General features: G+C 37.2%; 4 protein-coding genes across 9 annotated transcripts; 3 read left to right on the plus strand and 1 right to left on the minus strand.

Annotated features, from left to right (window-relative positions):
• The first annotated feature begins 375 nt into the window (after nt 1-375).
• Nucleotides 376-4,598, plus strand: LOC140786202 (homocysteine S-methyltransferase 2-like). Its single transcript, XM_073134460.1, has 7 exons — nt 376-688; nt 1,472-1,528; nt 1,610-1,839; nt 1,958-2,087; nt 2,499-2,702; nt 3,513-3,584; nt 4,197-4,598. Exons 1-7 carry the CDS (start codon nt 512-514, stop codon nt 4,335-4,337), a joined length of 1,011 nt encoding a protein of 336 aa, XP_072990561.1. The 5' UTR covers nt 376-511; the 3' UTR covers nt 4,338-4,598.
• A 496-nt stretch (nt 4,599-5,094) lies between these two features.
• Nucleotides 5,095-8,348, plus strand: LOC140786199 (uncharacterized). 2 transcript variants are annotated; one of them, XM_073134455.1, is made up of 3 exons: nt 5,095-7,168; nt 7,873-7,956; nt 8,031-8,348. In XM_073134455.1, exon 1 carries the CDS (start codon nt 5,444-5,446, stop codon nt 7,124-7,126), a length of 1,683 nt encoding a protein of 560 aa, XP_072990556.1. In that variant the 5' UTR covers nt 5,095-5,443; the 3' UTR covers nt 7,127-7,168; nt 7,873-7,956; nt 8,031-8,348. The 2 variants fall into 2 exon arrangements, with proteins under 2 accessions (XP_072990556.1, XP_072990558.1); XM_073134457.1 differs by having other exon boundaries at nt 5,298-7,168; nt 8,034-8,348.
• Nucleotides 8,349-9,627: 1,279 nt separating this feature from the next.
• Nucleotides 9,628-18,609, minus strand: LOC140786198 (ATP-dependent RNA helicase SUV3, mitochondrial). Of its 2 annotated transcripts, none has more exons than XM_073134453.1 (17): nt 18,311-18,609; nt 17,852-17,972; nt 16,662-16,783; nt 16,387-16,577; nt 16,093-16,233; nt 15,372-15,494; nt 15,126-15,203; nt 14,347-14,515; nt 13,675-13,787; nt 12,915-12,995; nt 12,284-12,349; nt 11,903-11,967; nt 11,760-11,805; nt 11,568-11,684; nt 10,863-10,954; nt 10,673-10,774; nt 9,628-9,956 (listed from the first exon to the last, which is right to left on the minus strand). In XM_073134453.1, exons 1-17 carry the CDS (start codon nt 18,378-18,380, stop codon nt 9,923-9,925), a joined length of 1,731 nt encoding a protein of 576 aa, XP_072990554.1. In that variant the 5' UTR covers nt 18,381-18,609; the 3' UTR covers nt 9,628-9,922. The 2 variants fall into 2 exon arrangements, with proteins under 2 accessions (XP_072990554.1, XP_072990555.1); XM_073134454.1 differs by having other exon boundaries at nt 9,628-9,987; nt 16,387-16,555; nt 18,311-18,608.
• Nucleotides 18,610-21,744: 3,135 nt separating this feature from the next.
• LOC140786732 (type I inositol polyphosphate 5-phosphatase 4) lies at nt 21,745-26,461 on the plus strand. 4 transcript variants are annotated; one of them, XR_012108693.1, is made up of 14 exons: nt 21,745-21,909; nt 22,006-22,093; nt 22,399-22,467; nt 22,645-22,732; nt 22,830-22,934; nt 23,035-23,535; nt 23,749-23,884; nt 24,213-24,406; nt 24,506-24,614; nt 24,855-25,003; nt 25,084-25,372; nt 25,463-25,522; nt 25,644-25,738; nt 26,056-26,461. XR_012108693.1 is itself a non-coding variant. In XM_073135355.1 (11 exons), exons 1-11 carry the CDS (start codon nt 21,880-21,882, stop codon nt 25,304-25,306), a joined length of 1,692 nt encoding a protein of 563 aa, XP_072991456.1. In that variant the 5' UTR covers nt 21,745-21,879; the 3' UTR covers nt 25,307-25,411. The 4 variants fall into 4 exon arrangements, 1 of the variants encoding a protein (XP_072991456.1); XR_012108694.1 differs by having other exon boundaries at nt 25,463-25,564; nt 26,056-26,190; XR_012108695.1 differs by lacking the exon at nt 26,056-26,461 and having other exon boundaries at nt 25,607-25,690.
• The last annotated feature ends 59 nt before the right edge of the window (nt 26,462-26,520 follow it).

Genomic DNA, 26,520 nt, shown 5'->3' on the forward strand with positions numbered 1-26,520 from the left:
TTTTTTCAAACTGAATTAATATGATTTTTTATTTTTGGAAAAAAAAGAAAGCTATGGAATATAATAATAATAATAATAATAATTTAACTTCCTTAAATTTTTATTTCATCTGGTCAGAAATCTAACGTTGACGCCTTGCCTTCGGATATTAGAATAAAATTAATGATGAAAAGAAGATAAAATATGTTAATAATGAGCGAATACTTTTCTAATGAGTAAACGGTTGCCAACTAAGTTTGGTCCCCAGTCTTGGACTGGCTTCCTATCCATGGTTTTCTCTTTTCCAACAGTTTGAAACTTTTCATTCTTCCCAAAATACCTCACAGGGGTACTTCCGGAATACTATTTTTTAGCTCCTCTCTATAAGATTGAAGAGAGGAGAGACAGAGAGAGAAGAGAAGAGAAGAGAAGAGAAGAGGCGTTGCGGCGGCATTTGGTGATTTGGGTCTTCTTCTCTCTTTGTCCCTGTAGAACCCAGAGAGCTGAGAACTCTTTCTCTTCTGGGGATTCGATGGCATTGGGTACCACAGATCCGACGGCTGGGATGCGGGAGTTCCTCCGGAAGCGAGGGGGGTGCGCCGTGATCGACGGTGGGCTTGGGACGGAGCTCGAAGCCAATGGCGCGGACATAAAGGATGCGCTTTGGAGCTCGAAATGCCTATTCACCTGCCCTGGTCTCATCAAGAAGGTATTTTTGCTCTCTTTCTTGCTCATCTGCTAGCAAAGTTTGAACGTTTTTGCGCTTTTACCTGAATGGGTGAACATTTATGTTTTCAAAAATTGAATTCAAGAACATAAGTTTACCCTTTTCATGATAGGAAATGGAAAATAATGTACGGTTATGTCTGATATTGATTTCTGCATGTTTTAGTGCTTGAAGAAACTAATTCATGAAGTGGATAATTCTGCTTATGGACTTATTGTAATTTGTTGTGCTTTAGGAATAGAGTAAACGGCCCTTTTCAGTAAATTTGTTGTAGTATAAGAATAGGTCGATGTTTTCTCCTGCAGTATTTATTAATAAAGGTGGTGATTGTTCTCGTAGTCATGGATGTTGTTATAACATTAATATTTGTCATTTATCGTAATTGTCACTAAATTTTTGTATCTACTTTTACATTCTTCTTATCTATTTGTTAGTATGAAGTCGTTGTTCTTTTTGGAATTTATTATGCCCCAAAAAAGTTCTCATATCCATAAGCAAAATATTCTATGCTTGCATGAAAGCAAATGAAAACCCTGTTTATCTTATGGTTTGCTATATAATTAGGTCAGGAATCACCCATCAAGAGGGAAATTGTACACTTCTGGCCCACCTTATTTTGGGTTACCTAATTTTTAATTGTTTTCATGATTCATTTTTCTCCGATCCTCTTTTTCATTATTATGGTTGTAACAATTACTCACTTCTCTAAATATTTTTCTCGTTCATCTCTTTGCACCTGATAGCCTCCAACTGTTACTGGAACAGGTTCACTTGGATTACCTCGAAGCAGGTTCAGATATTCTGATAACAGCATCCTATCAGGTAATTATTCTTCATTTTGCATCCTTAATGTCAAAAGCATCTCAAAGAAATGTATAACTGTTATCATCCTGCATTAAGCAGGCTACAATTCAGGGATTTGAATCTAAGGGATTTTCGCGGGAGGAAAGTGAATCATTGTTGCGAGGAAGTGTGGAAATTGCACTTGATGCACGGGATACATTTCTAGAGAAATATCCAGCAGCTCCTTGCGATGTATCCAAAGATGAAATTAATTCCAAAAAGCATTCTATATTGGTTGCTGCATCCATAGGGAGCTATGGAGCATATTTAGCAGATGGCTCTGAATATAGGTGAGTTTTGCATAGCATTAGCAGGTTCACATTTATTTTCTTGTTTATGTTCGTGAATGCATGTCCATCTATTTGAAGGTTGTTGCCTCTGTTTCTCTGATCTATTACTATTTTGCAGTGGTGACTATGGCAAGGAAGGTACACTGGAGTTTCTTAAAGATTTTCATAGGAGAAGGCTTCAGGTTATTTCAGAAGCAGGCCCTGATTTGATTGCTTTTGAAACAATTCCTAACAAACTAGAGACACAGGTACTAGATGGTTTGCCTATAGCGATTAGTATGGCTTCATTAATTAAGTTATGGCTGTGGTTGTGGATCTTTTCGTACATTCTCCATTGGACTTGCTACAGTAGCTTTTAGAATGCTCAAAATCTTTCAGATACAATTTGCGTTGCATCTGCAGTAACACAGCCATGATAAAATTGGAGGCTTGGGCATCTAGTATTATTTTTTCTGAAAGTTAGGATTCTAATGGTAGGCCTGAGAGAAAACTTAAACTAATTTCAAACAAAAAGAAGTTTTGTTTGTTGGGGAAACATGTGATAAGGTCTCAATTATCCATCCAGCCTCCCACCTACTAGCTCAGAAATTACAATCATTGTCAATTATTCTTATTACACCCTCATTTGAATTTCCATATTTATGATTGTCCTTTTGCAGGCATATGTTGAGCTGCTAGAGGAATGTAATATACAAACTCCAGCATGGTTTGCTTTTAGCTCAAAGGATGGAGTTAATGTAGTTAGTGGAGATTCTCTGGCTGAGTGTGTTTCCATTGCTATATCATGTAAGAATGTTGCTGCAGTTGGAATCAACTGTACTCCTCCAAGATTTATCCATGCATTAATTCTATCTATCCGAAAGGTATTCTCTTTAACCTGATATTTTGTCTGCTATCAATTATTCTGTTCAACAATAAGCATACCCTTATCGGTAGTACCATTATGCCATATTCTAACTGTCTAATTTGCCTATTTAAACTTTAAACCAGAAATAAAGTATCTTTTCCCAGGCAATTACTATAATAACAGATTAAGCTGCTTCTGATGTGCTGATATTTAAATTGTTGCCCTTTCTACTGTTGCACATTTGCCTTAGATTGCTTGCGATAGTCAATAAATTGAGCTGGAATTCCAAAACACAGTAAACCTTTGTAGAAATGCAGAAAGTAAATTGCAATACAACGATATTTAAAATGGTCTAGTGAGAGCTGCCATTTAGTACTTTTCTTGCAAATGCTACGCCTATAAATTTAAGTTATGCTGGCAAGACTTGATTAACCCATTGGTGGACATCTAATCCAACAACTAGAGTGTATGATATCTATTTTGCAACTTAAAAATTTAGCTAAGTGCAACACGTTTTTGGTAAAGGTTTAATTTTTCCTCCTCTATTAGTTTTTGTACTTGCACTAAAATCTTTGCTAGATGTTGCCACGGTATTTTTAGTTGTTATTTTATTAGCTCGTGATAAAATTACTACAATCAATGCACTTATTATTTCCTTTTTAAAGAATTGATGCTCTTCTGATGGATATCACGGTGTTTCTCTTAGTACCCTCTATTATCTTGTTCTGAAATGGTTCTATAAACAGTTTGCTTCACAGTCTGTTATTTTGTGGCCCAATTGTCCAGGTAATTATATACTTGATCTCTGATGCATTTCTTTGCTCAGGTGACAGATAAACCAATACTGATCTATCCAAACAGCGGAGAGTGTTATGATGCTGAGAAAAAGGAATGGGTGGTGAGTATGCCATCCTGAATTTTTATTAGAGTGCCAAACAGCTTGAGCTTCTCTTTTGAGTTTTGACTGATCAAAATGATGGTCTCACTTTGGACTGTTGCTTTTTATTAGAATAAGAAAACCATAAAAGTTGGCAGAAAAAGAATTTTTTGGTTGATTTGGATCTGACATGTCGTTCATGACTTTAAGCTATTTCTCTGTAAGTTGAGATTGCTATTTACAGCAAGTGCCCTATATTGCTTATCGAACATTGGAACATACTCTGAGAATTTGCTGGGTTTGACCCTCCTGATTATGCACTTACTGCAGTATGCTTCTCCAAATTCAAACACGTAATTGATGTTAAAGTAATTTATAGTTGTTATACTGTACCAAATCTTGGTGTTATAGGGTTATTTCCTATGTTCCCCATTATTTTAATATCCTCTTTTGTACTATAGCATCCTCTTTAAATAATAAATATCAAGTTCTCATATAGAAATTATTCAGCATAATAACTCCTTTTCTATGATCATAAAAATGAAACTTATATTTGAATCAATCTTTTCCTATCTTGATTTCATGTTGAAAATACATATAACAGCCCCTAATACACCCATATCCTTGTTGCAGGCATCTACAGGTGTTTCTGATGAAGATTTTGTTTCATATGTTAGTAATTGGTATGAAGCTGGAGCATCCCTTATTGGAGGTTGCTGCAGGACAACTCCAAACACTATAAGAGCAATATCAAGGGCTCTGCAAGGCGTCTGATGTTCTTAAATCAGATGATCCAGATCGAGTGTTCTCTTAAAGCAAGCATTAGCTCTTAATTCCTAGCCATGCTGATTCTCCAGTTTCACTAGGATTTGTCGAACATTTTTTATCCTCTACTGCAGATGTTACAATCCAAATATACATATTTTTGTCTTGAAGAAATCAATGTTCGGGAAGTGGCAATGGTTCCTTGCCTCCATCTTTGTCGTCTCTCTCTAGGATTTATTGAAATGCCAATGATATTTATTTCGTGTAATCATCTTTGAACTGCACACTAGTTACATTATCCTTTTTTTTTCTTTTTTCTTTTTCAAATCTTCATGCTGGTACCATGTGCCCAGGAATAAGTTCCAGTTTATGTGCAACTGTGTACAATTCTTTGTTATTTTGATTGATTTCAAGTCCATTGTTAACTTCTCATGAGAAAACGACGTAGGAGCCGAGCTGTTTGTTTGTCTTCATGTAAGTATTTGGAAGTAACTGCGTCTACAGCTATCATTTCTTTTACACCAATTAGGTGGTGCTTACTGCCGATAGTAATCAAAACAGATATTGCTTGTTAGAAAAAAAAATATAGAAATAATTGAATGAGGGGGCTTTGAATCTACAAAATCATATAACTTTAATTAGTAAAATTTCCACTAGATATCTTGATACGGAAACGCCTCGAGATGCGTGCATCTACTGGAGTTCGACGTTTTAGGGTTTCTTTCCCACCTCGTTATATATTGCGTTTTTGGCTTTGATCTTTTTCGCAGTTCAAAGGAAAGCCTAAAGAAAGGCGCCACCTTTGCTCGAAATCTGCACTATTTTCTTCATATTCCTATCTTTTCCTGATACTTTCCCGTTTCTAATTGGCCATCTCTTTTTGTCCGTTCTTCGTCTTGCAATGCTTATGAAGAAGCCTATGTATTTTCTTTCCCATGATTGTAACCAAAAGTTGCAATCTTTAACCCTGGGGGGATCTACGGCAATCATGCTTTTGCGTGTTGGGCTCTTTTCGGGGTGCAGTTCAACTGTTCGATCAAATTCCCTCTGTGTTTTTCCTTGATTTGGTTGTCTATTTATGCTATTTCCTGGAACTTCTATCTGGGATTTAAACGATGGGTGTATATAACCGAGCTCTTATGGTGCCGCTGCTATTTGCGTTTAGAAGTCAAAAAAGACGGGTGCTTTGCAGCTTTTCGTGTGGTTTCTGTAACTTGGTTGAATCACCCGAACTACCCGATTGGTTCAAGAACCCGCAGGATAATCCGTCCGATGTGGGTTCAGATGATGAATTTGTCCTCCCAACCAAATTGGAGGTTTTGGAAGATAGAGGTAGTAATCTCAAGGCCCGTGGTAGTAGGGCTGATGTTAGAGTTATCTCACATGATATCGTCGATGCTGATGTTGATGAAATCTGTAGCATCCTGAGGTCTAAGTCCACATCTCCTGAGACAATCTTCATATCTCTTGATGGTTGCTCTGTGAAGATCTCAAAACATTTGGTCGATAAGATATTGCACAGGTTTAGCAATGACTGGATTCCTGCCTTTGGTTTCTTCATGTGGGCTGGTACTCAGATAGGTTATAAGCATCCTCCTGATTCTTATGATATGATGGTTGACATTTTAGGTAAATTTAAACAATTTGATGTAATGTGGGGATTAATTGACGAGATGGTTCAGCTTGGTGGTTTAGTTTCCTTAGCAACTATGACAAAGGTCATGAGAAGGCTTGCCGGTGCTGGAAGATGGAATGATGCAATAAATGCACTAAATGACATTGAGCATTTTGGAGTTAAGAAAGATACAGTTGCCATGAATGTGCTCTTGGATACCTTGTGTAAAGAGAGGAGTGTAATGCGAGCAAGAGATGCTTTTTTGAAGCTTAAGAGTGAGATACCACCTGATGCTAGTAGTTTTAATTGTTTAGTTCATGGTTGGTGCAAGGCACAAAAGCTAGATGAGGCTCGCCAGACTATGACTGAAATGCAAGAATTTGGTTTTAAGCCCTGTGTAATAGCGTACACTAGTCTGATCGAAGCATATTGCTTGGAGCGAAATTTCAGAATGGTTGATGCTGTTCTTAGTGAGATGCGCTCACAAGGTTGTCCTCCCAATGTTGTCACTTATACTATTGTCATGCATGCGTTGGGGAAAGCAAACGAAAACCAAGAAGCTTTTGAAGTTTTTGATAAGATGAAGAAGGATGGTTGTGTTCCAGACACATCATTCTACAATTCTTTAATTTATATACTTGGTAGGGCTGGACGACTTTGTGATGCCAATAATATATTTGAGGAGATGTGTAAAAATAGAATTTCTCCAGATGTGACAACATACAATACCTTGATTTCAGCTGCCTGTGATCACTCTCAGGAGGAGGATGCATTAAAGCTACTTGTTAAAATGGAGGAAAGCTCATGCAAGCCTGACATAAAGACTTATACCCCCTTACTGAAACTGTGCTATAAGAGACACTGGATGAAGATACTTTATTTCTTATTAGCTCATATGTTTAGAAAGGACATTAGCCCTGATTTCAGCACATATACTCTATTAGTAAATGGGCTTTGCAGAAATGGAAAATTAATACAGTCATGCTTGTTTTTTGAGGAGATGGTCTTAAAGGGCTTGGTTCCTAAACAAGATACATACAATAATCTAGTAGAAACACTTGAAAGGATGCACATGTATGGACCAAAGACAAAGGTTCAGAAGTTGATGATACAGACTAAAAATGTGAAACCATCTGGTCGGAGTCCTCAGAGGGTGATGGTTGATCAGATTCAGAATGGATGACAACCTAATGGATTGTCATGTTGATATCACTCAATTGCAAGAGTAAGTTTCACTATTTTTGGTCAAGTCATGCCTCATTGTTGCTTTGTTAAATGAATCCTTTCTCTATACTTTCTTCTATTGTTCGTACTTCGTTACTTCCTAACTGCCTTTGCTAAGAATGAAAGGAATACATTTTTAGACACCATAACACTCGATATATCGTTCGAAAAAGAAATGAGCTTATGCCTACTGTAAATATGCCTTTTGGGTCTCAAATTGACCCTTAATTCTGCTTATTATTATTTCATTCTTGTTATGCTATCATAAGGATATCCAAAGTACAAAAAACCTACCATCTGAACCAACAGTTACACATTTCCAGGTAGATGTAGGAGGCTTTTGAAAGTTGCTAGCCGCTAAAATGTTCATTGTTAACATATATGATGGAGATGTATTGTGTATGGACAGTATCTTCATACAAGCAATATAAGCTTCTGGATCACTATATTGAACATGTATAGTTAAAGATAAGAAAAAGGACATGTGGCTTTTACTCTGGGCACTTAACAGAAATCAGCCATATTCCTGTGTCAGAGTTGTTTCTGCTTCTTTCTATTGAAGTCATCAAGGGAGCAGTTCTTTTCTTCTTTTTCAGTAGTTTCTCCTATTGAATATTAAAATCGGATTGTCAATGCAGCGAACTTAGTTATGATCCTAAGATTATCTTTCTTTTTTTTTTTTAACCCTTGCCTGGTTTTTTTCAGTTTAAGTACATATCAGTAAGCATGGATGTTGATCAACAGCGTAAGGAGGGATTTGGTGTACTCTTGAACGAGGGAGCAGAAGATGTATGTTCACATAGTTCATTCAACCTTCTTTTTGGCATGTTTTATCGTCTTTATTTTAATTAAACTTTTTGCAGAAGATGTTTGAATCAACGTTCGTGGGATGGGATACAAGGACCTCTGTGTTAACAGCAGACACATAATATGCAAGGCTAGTGCCAGTAAGATACAGTATCAACACATGTTCTTGTTAAGTATGTGTACAAACTTCTAATTGTATCAAGATAGTTATCTAGTCATAGTTAAATCTCTACCTTTTCGTAGGAGATTCACATCCCTCAGTTGGGACATTTTAAGTAACCTCTTTCGTTTCTTTTATGCCATGTAAAGAAGCATTTTCATCGGATTCAAGCCAAAAATTTCTCTTCTTAAAAGTTTCTGTTTGAACTGACAAACTCAGACTTACAATTGCCATTAGAAAATCTCTAGCAATTGGTGGGTTTTGAATGTCATTATACCTGTCTTAGCAATTTCCTAATCATATGGTATGGTATGGATAAGGTTCTACGTCTCTTACCTCATATAGAACAGCATCGAAGCAATGGTCATCAACGCCTAACCAGCTAGTTCAAGGTATGTGTATTATAGGCTTATAGCTGACCTACGTTAGACCACATATCTTTGCATGCACTTTTTGTGATACATTGCTTCTTCCATTTTCTCCATTTCACAGTAAGATAATGTAGCTGAAAATAACTGGAACTGACCGTTGTATGATGAGCATTCTCCATGAGAAGTGACGACTGGCTGATTTGGTAGTGGTAGCTCTCAGAATGAAATGGAGTGCTGGTGTCTCCCTGTAGAAAAGGGGATTGATACACTCTAGTACATCACCCTAAAGCTATGTGGTTGGTTCTGCACAGCAAATTGCTGGAATTACTATGAAATTGTTGATGGTAGAATGCCCTCTTAGCTTAGCATGTGAGAGGTACAGGGAACTATACCAGCATTGCCACGAGAGTTTAAAGCTGGAGAAGGTAATGGAGTCATGGGCAGCTGGACAAGATTTTGCTTCTGGTCGGGTAATATGTGGAATTCTATTAGATCGATCTAATCTGACATGTCAAATAAATTTTGATAGCTAATTGCATTTGAATTAAGAGAAATAGATTACCGAAAGTATCTGCCATCTCAAAGTATCTGCCTCTTGTAAGGATTAATTGTTGCTGGCTATCTCCTGTGCCATCGGTGACACATCCCCAATCCACTGACGGCAACATCAAGAGCGAAAAACCTTGGCATCTCAACCGAACGAATGACTCAAAACCATATAATCTCCATCCAGCAACTGCTGTTGGCAGTAAACACAGCCCCAAATTTTGAGATGACTGGAGCTTTTGATAATCTAATTCTATTAATTTAGTATTAATATCGTATTGATACATTATTCTAACTTCAAGACAACTATGATTTAACTTGTAATGTCTGGAAGTTTTTTTATTTTTTTGGGTGATACATTTCTTCTTCCATTTTGTTCATTTCACAGTAAGACAACGCAGCTGGAAACTGACCATGGTTATGGTATGATGAACATTCTCCACGAGAAGCGACCACTGGCTGATTTGGTTGTGCTATCAGAATGGAGTCATAGGATAACATAAGAATTAACAATTTATATGTATCTTTGATTTCAGAGGTAAGTGTACCAATCTACAAAAATGTTAACGAGTAATATAAAGAAAATCTAGAAGATGAATGATTTCACTAAAGATAATTGTACAAGTAATCACATGTACAACTTCTACTTTGTAGGTTAATCTGTCATTGTATGATCACTGATAAGTAGTTATACAGAAGATATCTGAACTTGATGCGCTTCAGATTACAATGCTGCTAGCACCTTCACAGACCACAGGAGAAGCTATACCATCTTTATTTCGGATGATTACCAATGTTGCATCAGATAAACATGCTGTAGCTATTTCTGTTACAGATATCCAGTGAGAACGTGGCGTTGTTTGGATGCATCTTACTCTGAGTCCACACTAGTTTCTGGGAAGCACCTGTGCAGGATTATCAATAAGCAAGGAAGAACTTTCCGTTGCACCATCAAAATGGTTAGATTATATTAACATTTAATAGATGAAAGCATAAGACCCAAAAAAAAATCTGATCTGACAGATTCGTAATACAGTACAATTGGATTTCGAATTCTAATGAAAATATACCAAAATGTTTTAGTTCTGATTAGCGTAATGATCTATAGACCCATCAAGGAAATTTGACACAGAAAGGTGTTAACCAATGTTGAACCGCATGAAAGATCATATGAATAGAGAACGAAAGCAGGCGCCTCATCAAACAGCCTAAGTACATTACTTCTAGTTAGTAGCATTTCAAGCCAATAAAGCTAGGCTGAATCAAGAGGGGTAAACAACATCAATGTTATCCAGCAATTCAATCCTAACATCGTCTTAATGCGACACATTTTTCGAAAAGCAAGATCAACCCTAAGAGCTCAATAAAACAACTGTGGTGGTGGTAGTTTCTAGAGCCAAACTAAAGAAACAAAAGAATTAAGTACTTAGACAGCTGGACTTTCCATTAGCAGGACCATATCAGAATATAAGTAGCTTTAAAATTTACTGGAAAAAAAAGAAAGAAGAGAATGCAGTTGCTAAAATCTGACAAGAGACTTAATAAATGAAACAACAGAAACAATGAATCCTTCCAAGTAAGAAAAATACAAACAATGGTATATCTAAAGCAAAGATCTTACAGTTCTTTTCTGTGATAGCTATGTTGTAAATGCCGTGAATTATGCTGGTGGCTTTTTCCTTGTTTCCACCATCCCAACCTCTCCAAAAATTCTTCAATCAATCTGAGAGAACCCATCAAATAAGACTAATTGCAATTTGAAGTGCATACTATAGCATGGCAGAAAATTCAAAGGCTTGGTTAACACTCACAAGCTGCAGATTGACTTTTGGGAAGAAGCCAGCTCACGGTCTGGAAATGAATCTTCCATCCGGAAGCTCAACCAGACATATAGATCTAAGACCTTCATTTATGACATAAGAGATAGCCAATCAATCTAATTTACAGATATCAGTATAATAGTGTTTGATACTCCTGTATATTCTTAAGAGCATACCATATTATTTCAAAACTTTCTTATAAATTTGGGCATCTTTCAGTCGGACTAAATTATTTCTTTTGGATATAAACAGTAGAATGTCTTGAACTTTCTTATCCATAGAAGCAAAGTGGTCAAATCTTCTCCAATGTCGAAACCATGCTGTTGTACCCTTTAACATTGTGCTTACTAGCCAAATCCTGTTCTTTATAGTTGGGCACATTTAAATCCAATTTTAAAATGCATTGTGCTTAATAAACCAAGTCCTGTTTCTAAAGGTAGATTGATCCTTATATCCAACGTGGGTTTTGTAGCTGTAATCGGTCCTGCCTTAGTCTAAATAGAACCCAGGTGACTAGGATAAAATAACGCTTTCATTCTCAATGTAAAAATTTCTCTGTGTTATGTAAATGTTTCTCAATGTATTAACTATTTTCTGTAAGTTCCTTGAAGATTCCGAAGTAATCAACACACACGTTTAGGTTTTCTCGAGAATGGAATATGTTTGTAGTTGCTAGCAAAAGAAAAGGATCCTTACCTTGTGAATCGATTCAAGTTCCTTGAGTGCAGTCTGTGATCTTGGCACTTGAAGCGTACCAGGTGTAAATATTTCTTTAAGTCGAACAATGCCTTTCTTTGCATAATTTTCTGCAAACTGAATTTTGGCAATGAAAGTTAATTTCAATTCCATTTAAAACAGATATCCTGATGTAGAAAGAAACCTACTCGCCTGGATCAGACCTTGAGCTGCAACATCATCATTCATGTCTACTGGACTGCAAAACAAAACAATGAACACTAAGTCCTAGCATTTGAAATCAGATGTCACACCCAGAAAATTATTATTATGGTGTTCCAAAAGTATTGACTTACCTGATACAGAAAAGGTACTTATCATACAATCCAAGGGGTAACTCGTCAACAACTGCAGCAACTTTCTGTTGTCAAACAATGAGTAAACAAATATTTATTCCAAGAGCTGCAAGATAATTTAATTGATATAGAATGAGTGACTTCAATGAATTAAACAGGGACTTTCTTTGTCAGTTTGGTTATAAATGCTATTGTGTACGACTGTCTATAAAGGACAACAGATATTCCAGTTAAGCATTCCACCAATGTGGTGGATATGATTTGCTAATGCTCAATATTTTCCTAGTTATGACTTGAAGAGGAGTTCTGACATCAAAATAACATAGATGAAACTTGCACTAATACAAAACATATTGTCAAGCGCCGAGGAAGGATGTCTACCAATATTTCTTCACAGTCAGAAATGAAATAATCAGGAGATAATTTAGCCTTCTCCAAGAATTCCTCCTGCAGTAGAACCAGGTAGCTTTAGAATGAAATTTATATCACTGGATGCCTAACCATTGCTCCAAAATTAGAATGAGTATGTACAGCAACCATGTTGGTAGATCAGAATAAATACATCGTTCACAGGTGAAGTGAAGAAGTAAACATAAATTGATCAGTTGAGGGTTCGCTGGGCTCTAGTAAAGGTATTAGGGACCACAGCAATAGAAGCTCTGTGAATAATTAGAAGAAAATCTTGGGTTCAAATTATTTGATAAAATTCTTTTCGATTGGAAATGCTCTAAGGTAGATCTTAGATTTCATTGATAGGAATTGTTGGCGAGTACGGAATTACAGAGCTGATCTGGATTGAATGGCAAGCATAATGACAACTGCTACAGTAACAAGTTTGTCATTGGCAAAAAAAAATGTAGCAATCAAGTAAAACCAGCTAGTATTACTGCACCAACATTTCATGCCACACAAGATTTGCCTATGTAATAGTTCTCAGATAATTCATTATTGACAACAAGAAGATATGCTATCGGAGTGTAAATTGACTGCCAGATCATATACTTCTACATACCAGTAAAGGGTGGAATTTCTTTGTTGGGTGCAATCGTGCATAGAGGGACAAAAGATCAAAGGTGGGAAGAAGTCCAGCACGCTGCATAACAAACAGAAAAATGTCAAAACTATTAAGAACAATATCAATAGGACCATTTCACATTGTTTTGCAATATCAAAGTAGTAACAAAATATTCTTATAAGTAACACAATAGATAAATCATGATCAAGCTCATCTACTTGGCAGAAGTTGTCTAAAATTGTTCTCATTTGTTGTGGCACGGTGTAAAGAGCACCCAAAGCAAGCTTTAATTTTCTTCTGATTAATTATTCCTAAGCAAAACCTTGCAGGCAAAGTTCAAGAGAAATGTATCTATCATGTATGTCTTCTATATCCATGACAAACTGATTACTCATGTACAATCCCTTGTGCATCCTCTTCAACTGATTAAAAGCCAATTATGGTGAATATGTTATAGCTATCATCTAGTTATGAGTAATATAATACTAAAATCATGAGATTCCTGTCTCAGTTCCCCATATAATATTTTGCATAAACATTTCAACTTGAGAGGGAGATCCAGCATAGTGCTTTCTGCATCTGTACTTTAACAGTTTTTAGTATATACCAATGTAAAATGTTCTACTTAATATCAAGAACTAATTCTGCACATGCACAAGTTCATAAAGTCAAAGCACAAAATAAGTATAACTTCAATTTAGCGAGTATGCTCACCCACCTACAAATTCTATTTAATCAGCAAGGACCAAGAATTCACCTCCAAAACAGGAGAAGAAGATTTAAGAGAAGAGTGCAGCAAAGGTAGATCTTCGGCACCTATACAAGTCACTTCACCAACAGGAAATTTAGATCCATATCTCCCAGCCCTCCCTGTTCATTCAAGTAGAAGGCACCTTTAGGCGAAGGGGACGACCAAAACTAACATGGAAGAAGGTAGAAAGAAAAATAAGAAAAGGCCCAATCACATGATTTTACATAGCACATGGTGAGAGCTTTCCCCTCTGGAAAGTAGACCTTTAGCCTCCAGTTTTTGTTGATTAAAATAGAGAATAGAGAAAAGAAAAAAGAGGATACTGTCTCGTCATTTTCCTACCAAAGAGCTAGTAAGCTTTCTGCAACAAACATCTAAATTTTCATCTAAACTTAACTCCCTAGTCTTGACTCAAAAGTATAATGATACAAACAAGAAATTATTTGAAGGAGCGTGATCATCAAACACAAGTAGAGCAGAAGAGCAGTTCTTGCATAGCTGTTTCATGTGTATGGTAGCAGTTGCTAAGTGTCAACAAGAAGAATTAGGCAGACTGTTTCTTATATTCTTAATTCTTCTGACAGGTAGATCATAAGAAAGACTACTATTTCAAACTAAAATAACTCTGAAGATGAGTAAAAAATGATAATAATGAAGATTTAGGAGTAACTATGATACCTGCAATCTGTTTGATTTCGGGTACGGTGAGTTCTCGAGTATACACACCATCAAACTTCTTTAGAGTTGAAAAAATGATTCTAGAAATGTTCAGATTAAGACCCATCCCAATAGCATCACTGGCTACTAGAACATCGAATTCACTGCTTTCGTCATTGAACATAGTTGCCTGGAAGCTTAAATAGCAAACTCAATCAGATAACCCATTGGATGACAGCATTCAGCAGCAGAATGAGACTACTTTAAGACCAGTTTATCAGGGATTGCCATGAATTTTGAATCATACTAATTGCACCTATTGGCTAAAACTAAAATTTGCAATTCGTGATTGAATTTGATGGCCCAACTAGTTGGCAATTTGGCATAAGCTTCTTTTTCTGTATAACTACAAAGTTGCACTCAACATAATTGGGCTCACTAGCAGGAGTTCTTGTTGCAATCAGCACAGATTGAGTAGAGACAGACTACTAAAACTTTCTTTGCCAATTGTAAGAAGTAGCACAATGGAGCAATTAATTATGAGCATTACAACTATATGTAAGACATCTGAAAAAAGATGAAAAATATATAGATATAGCTAGCTTGACAAGAAATCCCTAAGAGAATCAGGTAATCATAAGAAAGAATAACAGAAGAAATGATATCTGAAAATATGCAGAATAAACTTAGCAGTTTAGTGGCCCTGATTCCTAAACAATTTAAATAGTGAGAAAAACTTATTGTGTCACAACAGAAACATACTACCCAGTAATCACTCATTTGGTCTTGTTAGACTGTACCTGCTTTGTTCGAGTTTCTGGTGGCAATGAGCCATAGACTACAGAACAGAGATGCTTTCCCCCATTTTCAATTCTTTTCTGTATAGCAGATAAAAAGAATATGAGATACTATAGACAGATCTATCACATGCAGCATGGGATCCCTCACTCTATCAAGTTTGTTTACATAAATAGCTACATCCATTACTCGATTTAATTACTACGATAAGAACATACTCAAGCAGCATTCATAAACTTAGTACTAACCTTTAACTTATATAACTCACGTCTTGAAAATGTGACGATGCAATCACCAGTCTTAACATTCGAGAAAGAACCAAGTGGAAATTTTAAAGGGATCAATGGGGAGAGTCTTTCATAATATTGAACCTGAGAAATAGCATAATATAGTTATCTAAGTTAGAATGTTAAACAGAGACTACAGATACCTGAAAGTATCCCAAATATTCCTACGTATATAATCCACTGAGATATCAACAACTGAAAAATGCACAGAAAAATGAAATACTCTACTGAGCAGCAATAAGTCATATAGAGATTATAAGTTGCAATTGATATCCAGCATAGAAGTCAAATACAACTACTGGAGTAAAGTTTGGTTATTCGGTAGAGTGATGACGTTGACTAAAGATGGATATGCAAACTGAAGTTTTATATTTACAAAACTGTTATATTAGCTCAATAACTTTAACCACAAAAGAATTACACTTTGGTGATATTTAACTAATGGCACATCACGGGTTATGTTGATTATGGATATCCTTATTTCAATATTCAAGTTGAACATATTAACAATTATTACATTATTCTGAATTCTGATACTATCAAACACCAAAGCATGCTATTAGAATTTTGTACTAAACAATCTTTAGCATAGTAACGTCTAATCAAACTTATTATATGATACACAAGAGAATTATGATAACAGGTGAGCAATTACTATCTACAGACTCTAAAGATAAACAACCTTAACCACATCTCCAGTGACTTCAAGTATTCTCTGAATAAGAGGAACAGCAGCTGGATCACCACAAACATGAAGTTCATCTGAAGAAATCCCTAGCAGCGCACGTGTGAATGAAAACCCCCTCGTTCTACAACCGACCATCTATTAAAAGCAAAATAACAAGGGAAGATAAGAAACTACAAAATAACAATGTGCCAAAAGACATTGAGATAGCTATCCACTATGAAGATGTGATGTAGCTTTAATACAGTCCACCGATATTTGATGCAAGCATTGCAGAAAAAATTTACATACCTGAATTTCATCAATAACAACACATTGGTAATCACTTGTCACATCAGCCATTTCAACTGTTATAGAACTATGCTTTGCACCATCAATTTCCTCTCGTTCTTGTCCAGTAATCAAGTTACATGGAACATTTGCTCTGTTTAATCTTTGTGCCACCTCCCATGCTAGTAGCCTTAAAGGTCCACAGTACAATCCTTCAACAAACAATAGTATACTACTTCTAAATTTCTAATGTGCGAATAAACATGCGATTTAGTATTAAAATAAAATTATATTACCTGAAGAGCTAGATTCTAATCGCTTTAGAGCATTATATGTCTTGCCACTGTTTGTAGGACCCACGTGTAAAAATACATTGCGCTTCTTTCTCCGTGCGTTTGGATACCATGTATGAGGATGACTACACCAAAGTTGGCAATGGAAATTTCATCACAATGTTTTCATAACCAATACATAAAGCAAGCAAAGCTAATAGTCAAAGCTGTGATATGTAGTACATGCTAGATGTTATCGAACATTAAGCCCCATTTGACAAAGTCAAAAGGCCACTTTACAAAATCATTATACTCTTATCTCACGGAACATACTAACTGTCAGCTCATGAGTTGAAATTGATGACGGAGAGCAGGAAAATTTTTGCCTAGAAACTAAGCACAAAGGAATGGTTTCCTGAGCAAAATTCTTGAAGTAATTCTATCCTTTCACCACTAAAATGATAGAGAAAGGTAAATCATGATTATCCGGTACAACAAATAAAGTGAATGTAGGAAAGAACTCACACATGCAGAAACACCGAAGTCCACCCTTCCCGCACAAATATACACACAAATGCAGAGGAGTGACAGCGATGGGATTTCATTTGCTATATTTCACCTCAGCCTAACATTTTAAAGAAATTTCGTAATTGCAAAGAGTGACATCCTGAGGAGCATATTGAGACTGGATTCATTCTCTAATTTTCTAAAGTGTGTTAATCTTAAAATCAATCAGCAAAAGGGCTAACAAATTTTGTAGCAGTAATTATTATTTTATCCTCATCTGTCATGTATATTTGGATGACCCGACTAAATTGACTTAAACGAAAGAACCGTGAAGGCAAGATGGGCACTGAGGATATGAGTAGCAGAAATATGTCTAGGAATATTTTTTGGTAAAACTAAGAATTGTAAGGGCAAGGTGTAACTAGAGAAGCATACATATGAAATTAATATGAGGGAGTTTAAAAAAACATGAAGTACATGTACTAAGGGGTGGGTTCTTGACAAGGAGATGCTTGGGAGCATGTCCAGATACGGGGACAGGAGTAACATCAGAAAAGAAAAGGCAAAAGATTTCAAATGTTGCAGCAAACGTTATCCTCAATAGGAATAATCGCCAGGCAAAGGTTTGTATATCCATATTCGGTCCATCCGCAAATAATTTGGTTATATACCTTATCATTCTAGTAGTGCAGGAAATGCATTCTTACGTTAAATCGGTCAAGTCAAACTTCCCCGAGTCGTGGTAGGCACGCAAAGACCCTAAATTGCATTGCGCGTGTATCCAGGAGTTACGGTCAATAGCCAACACCACCGAGCAAAAAATGAAATCTGCAAATAATACATACCATGTTAGACAACATTTTCAACCAAATCCACCCTAGTATCTACAAAAACTTTTGTATCTCTTCAGAGGTGCGTAGATAATTGAGAAGAATAAATTCAGTCCTGTTCGTCATTACATCGAACAACCAGTTAAAACCAAATCCACGAACAAGATCGTCTAATGTAGCATTATCTCATGCCAAGATTGCATCGTTCATTTCGCAATACCGCTTGGGCAAAGAATCAAACATTTATTGGGCACAAACCAAAATCAAGAACTAATCATCCAAAAAACGCTACTTTTTGGCAACAGTAACGGACGGAAAGGGGATTAGTACACGAACCATGAGTAAGAGGACGGATTAAAGAGGAGGAAGGGGACTTGCGAAACAGAAGAAAACGGGCCATTGTCATCGATGATATTCTCTGGATTTCTCTTCTAATTTGTCTTCGAGGTTGCTCGAAGGCATCAATTAGGTGGGAAAGAGTCGGTGATGGGGGTGGAGCAGAGACTAAGACGACCGGGGGGGGCTCCGGCCGGGAACTCTCGTCAGTCGGGAACTTCAAAAGGGCAAAACTAGTCGATTTGTGTACTCTTGATGTATGATGATGAGAGGTCAATCCTGGACGTCCAATGTCGACGGGCAAAATAGTAATCATACGAACTCTTTCCTTTGGTTAGTGATGCTAATTGCAAAACCACCAGATTAACTCAAAATTTCCTCTATGCATTCTAAAATCATATTTTATTTCTCTCTCTTCTTGTATTATTTATTGAAAGAATATTATCTTATATATGTGTCTCCTTCATAATCCAGAATTCCAGATCCAGTAGAATAGGTTCCAAAATAATAATAATAATAATAATAATTCTCTCTTCATTCACCTTACAACCCACCATCTCAAATGAGGTACGACTACTTGGTCAAGGATCACAATAGAGAGAAGCTCTGCTACTGCCTCTCTCCTCTCTCAACTTTGGCCTTCCATAATTGCGTCTAGCGAAGATGATAGCTTATGACCTATGCACTGCCTAAGACCCCAAGAGTCATCCCTTCCCTTGTGACGGGATCGCGGGAGAGGAAGAATATAAAGGGAAAAAAAAAAACTAGCTCTTTGAAAGAACAGTACGTACAAAGGCAACACCTTTGGCTCTGGGGCTCTGCCAATCATTGGTAACAAGCAACAGAAGAGAATGACAATGATATCTAAGAAAATACGAGGACAGAAGCCTACATTTGCAATACACGGCTACACCATACATGTGGACTAACAATTAATAGTTAATTTGGTGCCAAAGCTACTTTGGAGATGTATACATCTTTCATTCTTTCTATGTGAAGAGCTTCAGAAAATGACACGGAGAAAAAGGCCAAGATGGAGTACAGGAACCACTCCCTCTCTCTCTTTTCTCTCTGGTTGATACTAAGAAACCGTTAAAGGAATGAGGGCTAAGTGAGACTGGGGAGAAGTTTTTAAAGCTGAAAAAGTAAAAGAAAGAGAGATACTTTGCTCAAAGTACGGACCAAGGATCTCGTATGAGTTTGACTGCCCCCACTCTCCATCATCGAATACTTCCAGCTTCTTAAGGTTAACAAACTACTTCTTAGTGTGTGTGTGTATATATATATATATATAATGTTGCCATCTTCTGTATTTTAGTTTTTCTCCAGGAAAAGGTTACAGTTTTGAAGAACATTCCATATGAAAGTACTTTTTGGCTATTGCTGTCTTTGTGAATATACGAGAAGATGCTAATTAGTTAACAGGAGAAATATTCATAATATGCGTACATGATAAATGCCACAGCATAGTATCTAGTTTTGGCAGTTTTATTATGAAGATTAGTGCCTTGATCTGGACTGGTTGATGGACATATCATAGAATAGAGGCCAATTGAGGCCAACTCATTGATTATGAAATGGATCTACTGTCTACAACACCTGGCATGATACCAAGGGACAGCGGACCGCCACGTCATCATGGCACTTTAAAATCAAAATCTTGGTTGGATATTGTCTTAGAAGAGCATGGATCAGCAGCCAATTTAAGTAGTAGCCTAGTAATAGGTTGAGGTGCATACTGATATCAGTTTTGGGGATTCTCATTTTGGAGATTAGGAGAAGAATATGCACTGTGTTCATTATCATTAGTATGATATATATTTTTTTTATGTTCCAATCATTTAGTTTATTGCTGCACTTGAAAACCAAACTAAAGTTTTCCTGCACATTGGAAGTTTGAAGTTTGAACTCAATCTTATATGCTCTGAAAACAGAAAAATAATGAAGCTTGAGCACAATGTCCTATGGTGGTCAAAATTTTTGGGAAGCTAGCATTGGGTGAGCCCATAGTCTAGATATACAAACAAAGGTTATGATTAATTCAACAAGAACGCTACACTATTGAAATCGCAAACACAAACTCGAGGAGGAAAAGATGTATTTTTAACTAGATTAAATTCTTTATTCCTTATCTTAGGATTCTTCAAAACTCGTGTTGCCGTCCGTGGGTTATCGAGAAAAGAAATGGCCAGCACTTCTTTTAATAATCTCCTCTTGAAATTAGAGAAGAGAGAGTTTTCTTTGGTTTCGATCAACTAGAAGAGAGAGAGTTAAGCAAAGCAAAGCAAAGATGCTTTTCTATTATCTGAAAACGAAAAGGACAACGGCGAGTTGACCAATTATATATGAATGGGTAAATGTATGTGTGTGTGTGTGTGTATAATTGGTAACCTGGATTCAATAGAAGCAGGAGAACTAACCTAACAAACAGTTATACAGTCCATTAACTATTTGTTTACTTGTACTAGGAGAGGAGAGACAGGTGCCTAGATGAAGTGCCCAAAGTTCCGAAGTCCCAGTACCAGTGGGAGGTTGGGGAGCACTGAAAAGCCCTGCCCAAGAATGCCCACAACTAGGAAAAATTCCAAACACACATTTAAAGGAAATTCTTCTCCGTCACCCAAAGCAAAGCAGTATCCATGCAGACACAGTTACCTAAACACAAGGTAAAATTTCGAAAGAAAGAAAAGAAAGAGAGATCTTACTTGCCTTTACCCTTTTCCTTTTAGCTGCTTTTACTTGTCCCTGCCGAATGGGGGGAGCCCAAAGGAGGAGGGGAGTCTTGTAGATTGGTAGTAGTTAAGCAATGCCCAGGAACTACTAGTACTATCCCATTTCTCTCTCATAGATTTTTATTTTTATTTTTATTTATTTTTATATAGGACCATCTTTTATTCGCTGCCTATTTTGGGTTTGCCTTGGATTTGGAGTAACAACAGTCAACAGTACAGAGAGAGAGAGAGAGAGAGAGAGAGAGAGCTTTATTCTGTTCAAAATTGGATACTTTAATCAACTCCTTGGAACGAGGATTTGAAGGCGAGACGACTCCCTCTCTTCTCTTCCACCCAGCAATTAGTAGACTTGCTCTCTCTGCTGCTTGCATTGCTTCCGTCTGCCCAAAAGTCCTGCCTTTGTTCTCCCATATACACCTTGAGTTCTCTTTTTCGCTTCCACTGCTCCAATCCCTGAGTTCGTCACCATCGTAGTTCAATCTCAAAACCCCTTTGTTAAATGCCACAAGACCCGTTCTACTTGGATAAATAGAATCCTGCAAAGATCCTATCCTTCTTCTTTTTTGGTCTTATTGGACGACAAAAAAAAATTTGGAAATTTTGTTCTGTTTTCTGCCAAATCATTGCTTGTTAACTGCCTCTGACAAGAATCCAACAAATAGTTTTGAGGACGGGAAGTGGCTTCTTTGTCTTTAGTCTCTCCTTTAAGAGCAAACTCAGAAGACATCACTGTCTCGCCTTTCGTTTCATTCCAAGACAAACCCAGATGTCCGGAGAGCTATAGCAGGGGAAGGGGGGCAACCATTTCGAACCTCTGTATGAGGGAGCTCTGGAGCAATGAGAGATGAGAATCCAAATAAAAGCAAGGTGTTTGGCAGATTCGATCTCTTTCTCCACTGGGTTTGTTTTTTTTTCATTGCTCTGCTCACTCGTACTGATCATGTCCTCGGTTTCTTCTTTTAGCTCTCATGGTCGAAGTCCTTGATGAGGAAATGGTTCAACATAAAGAGCAAAGCTCAGGACTTTCATGCAGATGATGTTGTTCGCAGAGGTGGGTATCTCTTTCTTCAATCCATGCATTCATGTACTGGTTTCTTTCTTCTGACCTCTTTGATTGATTCGAAACTCTGAGTTCCTTTTAATTTCTCAAGTTTCAGTCTTCTCCTGGGTTTTTCTTTTTTCTTCTCATACGACTTGATGGTTATAGACTATAATTTACTCTTTTGCAGATTAAAAAAAAATTATGCTTTTGATTCATAGTTGGTACCGTTCAAATTCTTGACTCTTCTGCACATTACTGCTAGCAGCAGCAGTGTCTTCCTTTGTCTTTTGTCTTGAAACGTGTGTTCCTTACAGGAGGTGATGAGGAATGGAGGAGCAGCTTCTCAGAGAGGGAAGCATGCACCATCAAGAAAAGCAAGACAGGTAATACAGCAACAGTAGCATGCCTCACCCTCGCATCTTTGGACCACATTAGAAGGCTGCTAACTTTACTTTTACTTCTACTGTATCTTCCTCTCTCTAATTCCTTTGGATTGTAGCCTCTTTGGTGTTCCTTTTCTTCTCTTCATTTCTCACACTAACTATGATTTGGGTCCGCAGGAAGATTCTCCAGGAAGAATAAGGATCGAGCTCGCCGAGGAAAGATTGACCTTGATGCGGCTGAAGCTACTGTCACTTTGGACTACAGGTATCCCATATCAGTTTCGCAATCAAAATTCACTTGGCATGCTTTAAATGTAATTTCCTTATGATATGTCTCTACTCTTCCAATCTCTTTGAGATAGGATCTTTGTTGCGACGTGGAACGTGGGCGGCAAATCCCCCCCAAGTCATATGAACCTTGAGGATTGGCTCCATACATCACCTCCTGCAGATATATATGTATTGGGGTATATTCTTTGACTTTAAATTTATCCTACATCATCGAAAATTCAATATTCCAGCTGCAGAACTTCAAATGACCAATTGTTGGTTCTTTTGGTTTATTAGTTTTCAGGAAATTGTTCCTCTGAATGCCGGGAATGTTCTGGGAGCTGAAGATAATGGTCCGGCGAGGAAATGGGTTGCTCTTGTTCGGAAGACGCTGAACAATCTTCCAGGCACAAGCAGCAATGGAAGCAATCAGACGCCTTCTCCTGTACCTAACCCTGTTGTGGAGTTGGATGACGATTTTGAGGGCTCATCAACAAGACAGAATAATTCATCATTCTTCCATCGTCGGTCCTTCCAGGCGCTGAGTCGTAGTTTAAGAATAGACGGAGATATAGTGCCACCACAACCAAGGCTGGAACGTCGGTATAGCGTCTGCGACAGGGTTATCTTTGGGAGCAGACCAAGTGATTTTGATCCTAATTTCAGATGGGGTGGGTCTTCTGATGATGATAATGTTGCTGGGGATTCTCCCAGTACCATGCACTTCTCACCGATGTCTCATGGCTACAGTAATGCCTCAACAATGGAGGAAAGAGATAGGTCAACAGGACGCTCTAGGTATACAGAACTTGTTTTCTGTTAATAATTTGCTCATACTATAGCATTTTTTTTTGTGGATTAAAGCTACTATAGCAAACTTCATTTCGTATTCTCCACATTCATTGTGGCTTCTGGACTACATATTCCCTTTCATGGATTCTAATTCTTAACTTCTTTTTCCTAAGTTGCCATCATCCAAAAAATAACAACCTAACTTCTTGGCTTTATTAGGTACTGTCTGGTTGCAAGTAAACAGATGGTCGGGATATTTCTGATGGTTTGGGTCCGGAGTGAAATAAGGGATGATGTAAGGAATCTGAAGGTCTCTTGTGTTGGAAGAGGACTAATGGGTTATCTTGGAAACAAGGTAAAACTTCAAGGTTCAAGGTACTTTACCTGAATCTGTTAATATGTCATTAACTAGGACTATCCATGTTTAGTTATTTACCTATTTGAATGGTTGAATTATAAAGTATTGCCATGGTAGTGCTGGTTGAACTATAAAGTATTGCCATGGTAGTGCTATTTTACCTATTATCTTATGCACCTTATCGATTATTTATGCAATACCCAAATTAATTTGAAATACTCCTAGAGCCACTTGGTGCTTCTCAAGACTCGTTCTTTTGCTTGTTTAAACTTGTGATATGATCTAAACTTCTTAGAAAAGACAATCTAAAACTTGTTTCTTCCAGGGTTCAATTTCAATTAGCATGTCTTTGCACCAAACAAGCTTCTGCTTCATCTGCAGCCATTTGACTTCGGGGCAGAAGGAAGGGGATGAACTTCGGAGAAATTCTGATGTTTTGGAAATCCTGAGAAAGACTAGATTTCCACCAGTCCATGGGCTATGTGATGAGAAGGCGCCTGAAACTATCTTTGAGCATGAGTAAGCCTCCATCAGATAGCTCACTGACCAATCTTGAGACATGTTATTTTTGATATTTGATCATATCTTTATCCATATCTGTCTGTGTTTATGTTGTAGTCGAATCATATGGCTTGGGGATTTGAATTACCGGATAGCTCTTTCATATCGATCTGCAAAGGCTCTTGTTGAAATGCGCAATTGGAAAGCCTTGTTGGAAAAGGATCAGGTATTTGGGTGCTCCTTTAATTCAATACATCTTATATCATTTCTTCCTTGATGCAGCCCTAAAGTAGTGTAGCTCTTTCTCAAACCTTGCTGGAAGATTTCTTGGTGTTATATGGAATACTTTGTGTTTATCCATAAATGTTGTGTTCCTCACGGAAGATTTCTTGTGATGTAGAGAAAGCCATGGTCCTAAAGTAATCCTTGGACATTGGTCTAAACCTTTTGAACTTTTCTTTACCAGCTTCGGATAGAGCAAAGATGCAGACGTGTCTTTGAGGGCTGGAATGAAGGAAGAATATATTTCCCTCCCACATACAAATATTCAAACAATTCAGATAGATATGCTGGAGATGACATGAATCCAAAAGAAAAGCGTCGAACGCCTGCATGGTCAAATATTAGAACTAAAAGCATACTACTTTTGACCGTTTTTATGGTTTGTTAATCTGATGAGTTTGCTTGCTTATCAGGTGTGATCGTATCTTATGGTATGGAAGAGGTCTCAACCAGCTTTCTTATGTTCGTGGGGAGTCTAGGTTCTCTGACCACAGACCAGTTTATAGCATCTTCATAGCTGAGGTTGAATCTATCAACCATAGCCGAATCCAGAACATGAGTTACTCTAGCTCCCGAGTAGATATTGAAGAACTCCTTCCATATTCACATGACTATACAGAACTTGGTTTTTATTGAAAGGGTTCATTCAGAACTTGAGTTTCTTGTGGAGCGATGCTAGTTTTCATTTGATAAGACAGAAAGGTCCTTTTGACTCCATTCATCTCTGCAAAAAAATTTCATAACCTGCAACATGTTCCTCATCTCAGAGTCTGTATTCTTGATCTCCTGCAGGAATCTCATTAGCAAAAGGTTTAATGAGTGAATCAAGCCTAAGCTACTGCTTTTTCTAAAGTGAGCGATGAGGATTTAATACCCATAATTTATTTTTATTAGGTGTGACAGATATATCAGGTCTGATACTACAACTAACTGCAGACATTTTGTTTGATCTTTCTCTTCTTTTTATTGACAGCTAACTTCAACTGGGAAGCTCTGAATAGCATGATTATAGAAGAAGAGTTTCAAGCATTAATCCATCTATTTACGGTACATCTTCTGAGGAAATAGGTATGCAATAAATAATTACCAGCTGTTTGTGAACTGCTGATTCTACAAATGGAGTTTTATTTTGTATTTGTTGACTTCCCCATTTTCTTTTTCTCACGCAAACTAGTACTACCTTCATCCTTAAATCATATTAAACTTCAAATAACTCATTAAAATGTAACTCCTGGAGTTCCATTGTTTTCCCGGGCTAATCGGACATATCCTGCGTCGATTTTCCTTTTGCAGAGGCGTAAGAGTAGCCCATTCGTCCTATATTTTCTTACTGATGTTGCATATATGGGATGGATGTGTAAACCTTTGCATGGTATCTTTTGCAGGAATACTGTTCAGTCTTAACAAAGTCAGAGTCTTTAAACATGATCACTGGAAAGTAATTCTGCATTATATTGCTCATAGGCTCATCGTACCCACTCTAAGTTCTCAGAGCTCCCAGCAACAGAAAGTGATGCAGCACTGTACCGACACAGAAGAAGCTTTATTCATATATTCTTTTGCTAGTTAACAGATTTTTAGCAACCCTAGATAACAAAGGCTCTCCTCGGAGACACTGACGGCACGCGTACAGCAACTGAACAACATCAGACATATATACATTGGATTCTTTATATGATTCTTTTGTTCAGACTGTACAACATTTTTGTAGTTTTTGGTAGGAGAAAAAAAAAAGGAGGATGGCTGTGCAACCACCTATCGAGTGTGTATACTTCTTTTTCTATTTCTTAAGTCGGAAAGGGCAATGGAGTTCTGGATGCACACTCATTGTTTTGGAGATGAAAGAAGTG

The sequence above is a fragment of the Typha latifolia genome, chromosome 4 (genome assembly GCF_019914945.1).
Source record: "Typha latifolia isolate L0001 chromosome 4, TyphaL0001v2, whole genome shotgun sequence".
NCBI classification, from domain to species: Eukaryota; Viridiplantae; Streptophyta; class Magnoliopsida; order Poales; family Typhaceae; genus Typha; species Typha latifolia.

Excerpts from the sequence above, each read along its gene's own strand:
- LOC140786198 (XM_073134453.1), bottom strand. The coding sequence starts at position 18,380 with ATGACAATGGCCCGTTTTCTTCTGTTTCGCAAGTCCCCTTCCTCCTCT. Across the intron at positions 11,968-12,283 it reads CTGACTGTGAAGAAATATTG|AAAGTTGCTGCAGTTGTTGA; the intron begins GTAGACATCCTT and ends GTTTGACAACAG. Across the intron at positions 10,955-11,567 it reads AACTTGAATCGATTCACAAG|GTCTTAGATCTATATGTCTG; the intron begins GTAAGGATCCTT and ends TCATAAATGAAG.
- LOC140786732 (XM_073135355.1), top strand. The coding sequence starts at position 21,880 with ATGAGAGATGAGAATCCAAATAAAAGCAAG. Across the intron at positions 21,910-22,005 it reads AGAATCCAAATAAAAGCAAG|CTCTCATGGTCGAAGTCCTT; the intron begins GTGTTTGGCAGA and ends TTCTTCTTTTAG. Across the intron at positions 23,885-24,212 it reads TGGGTTATCTTGGAAACAAG|GGTTCAATTTCAATTAGCAT; the intron begins GTAAAACTTCAA and ends TGTTTCTTCCAG.
- LOC140786202 (XM_073134460.1), top strand. The coding sequence starts at position 512 with ATGGCATTGGGTACCACAGATCCGACGGCTGGGATGCGGGAGTTCCTC. Across the intron at positions 1,840-1,957 it reads GCAGATGGCTCTGAATATAG|TGGTGACTATGGCAAGGAAG; the intron begins GTGAGTTTTGCA and ends ACTATTTTGCAG. Across the intron at positions 3,585-4,196 it reads CTGAGAAAAAGGAATGGGTG|GCATCTACAGGTGTTTCTGA; the intron begins GTGAGTATGCCA and ends TCCTTGTTGCAG.
- LOC140786199 (XM_073134455.1), top strand. The coding sequence starts at position 5,444 with ATGGGTGTATATAACCGAGCTCTTATGGTGCCGCTGCTATTTGCGTTT.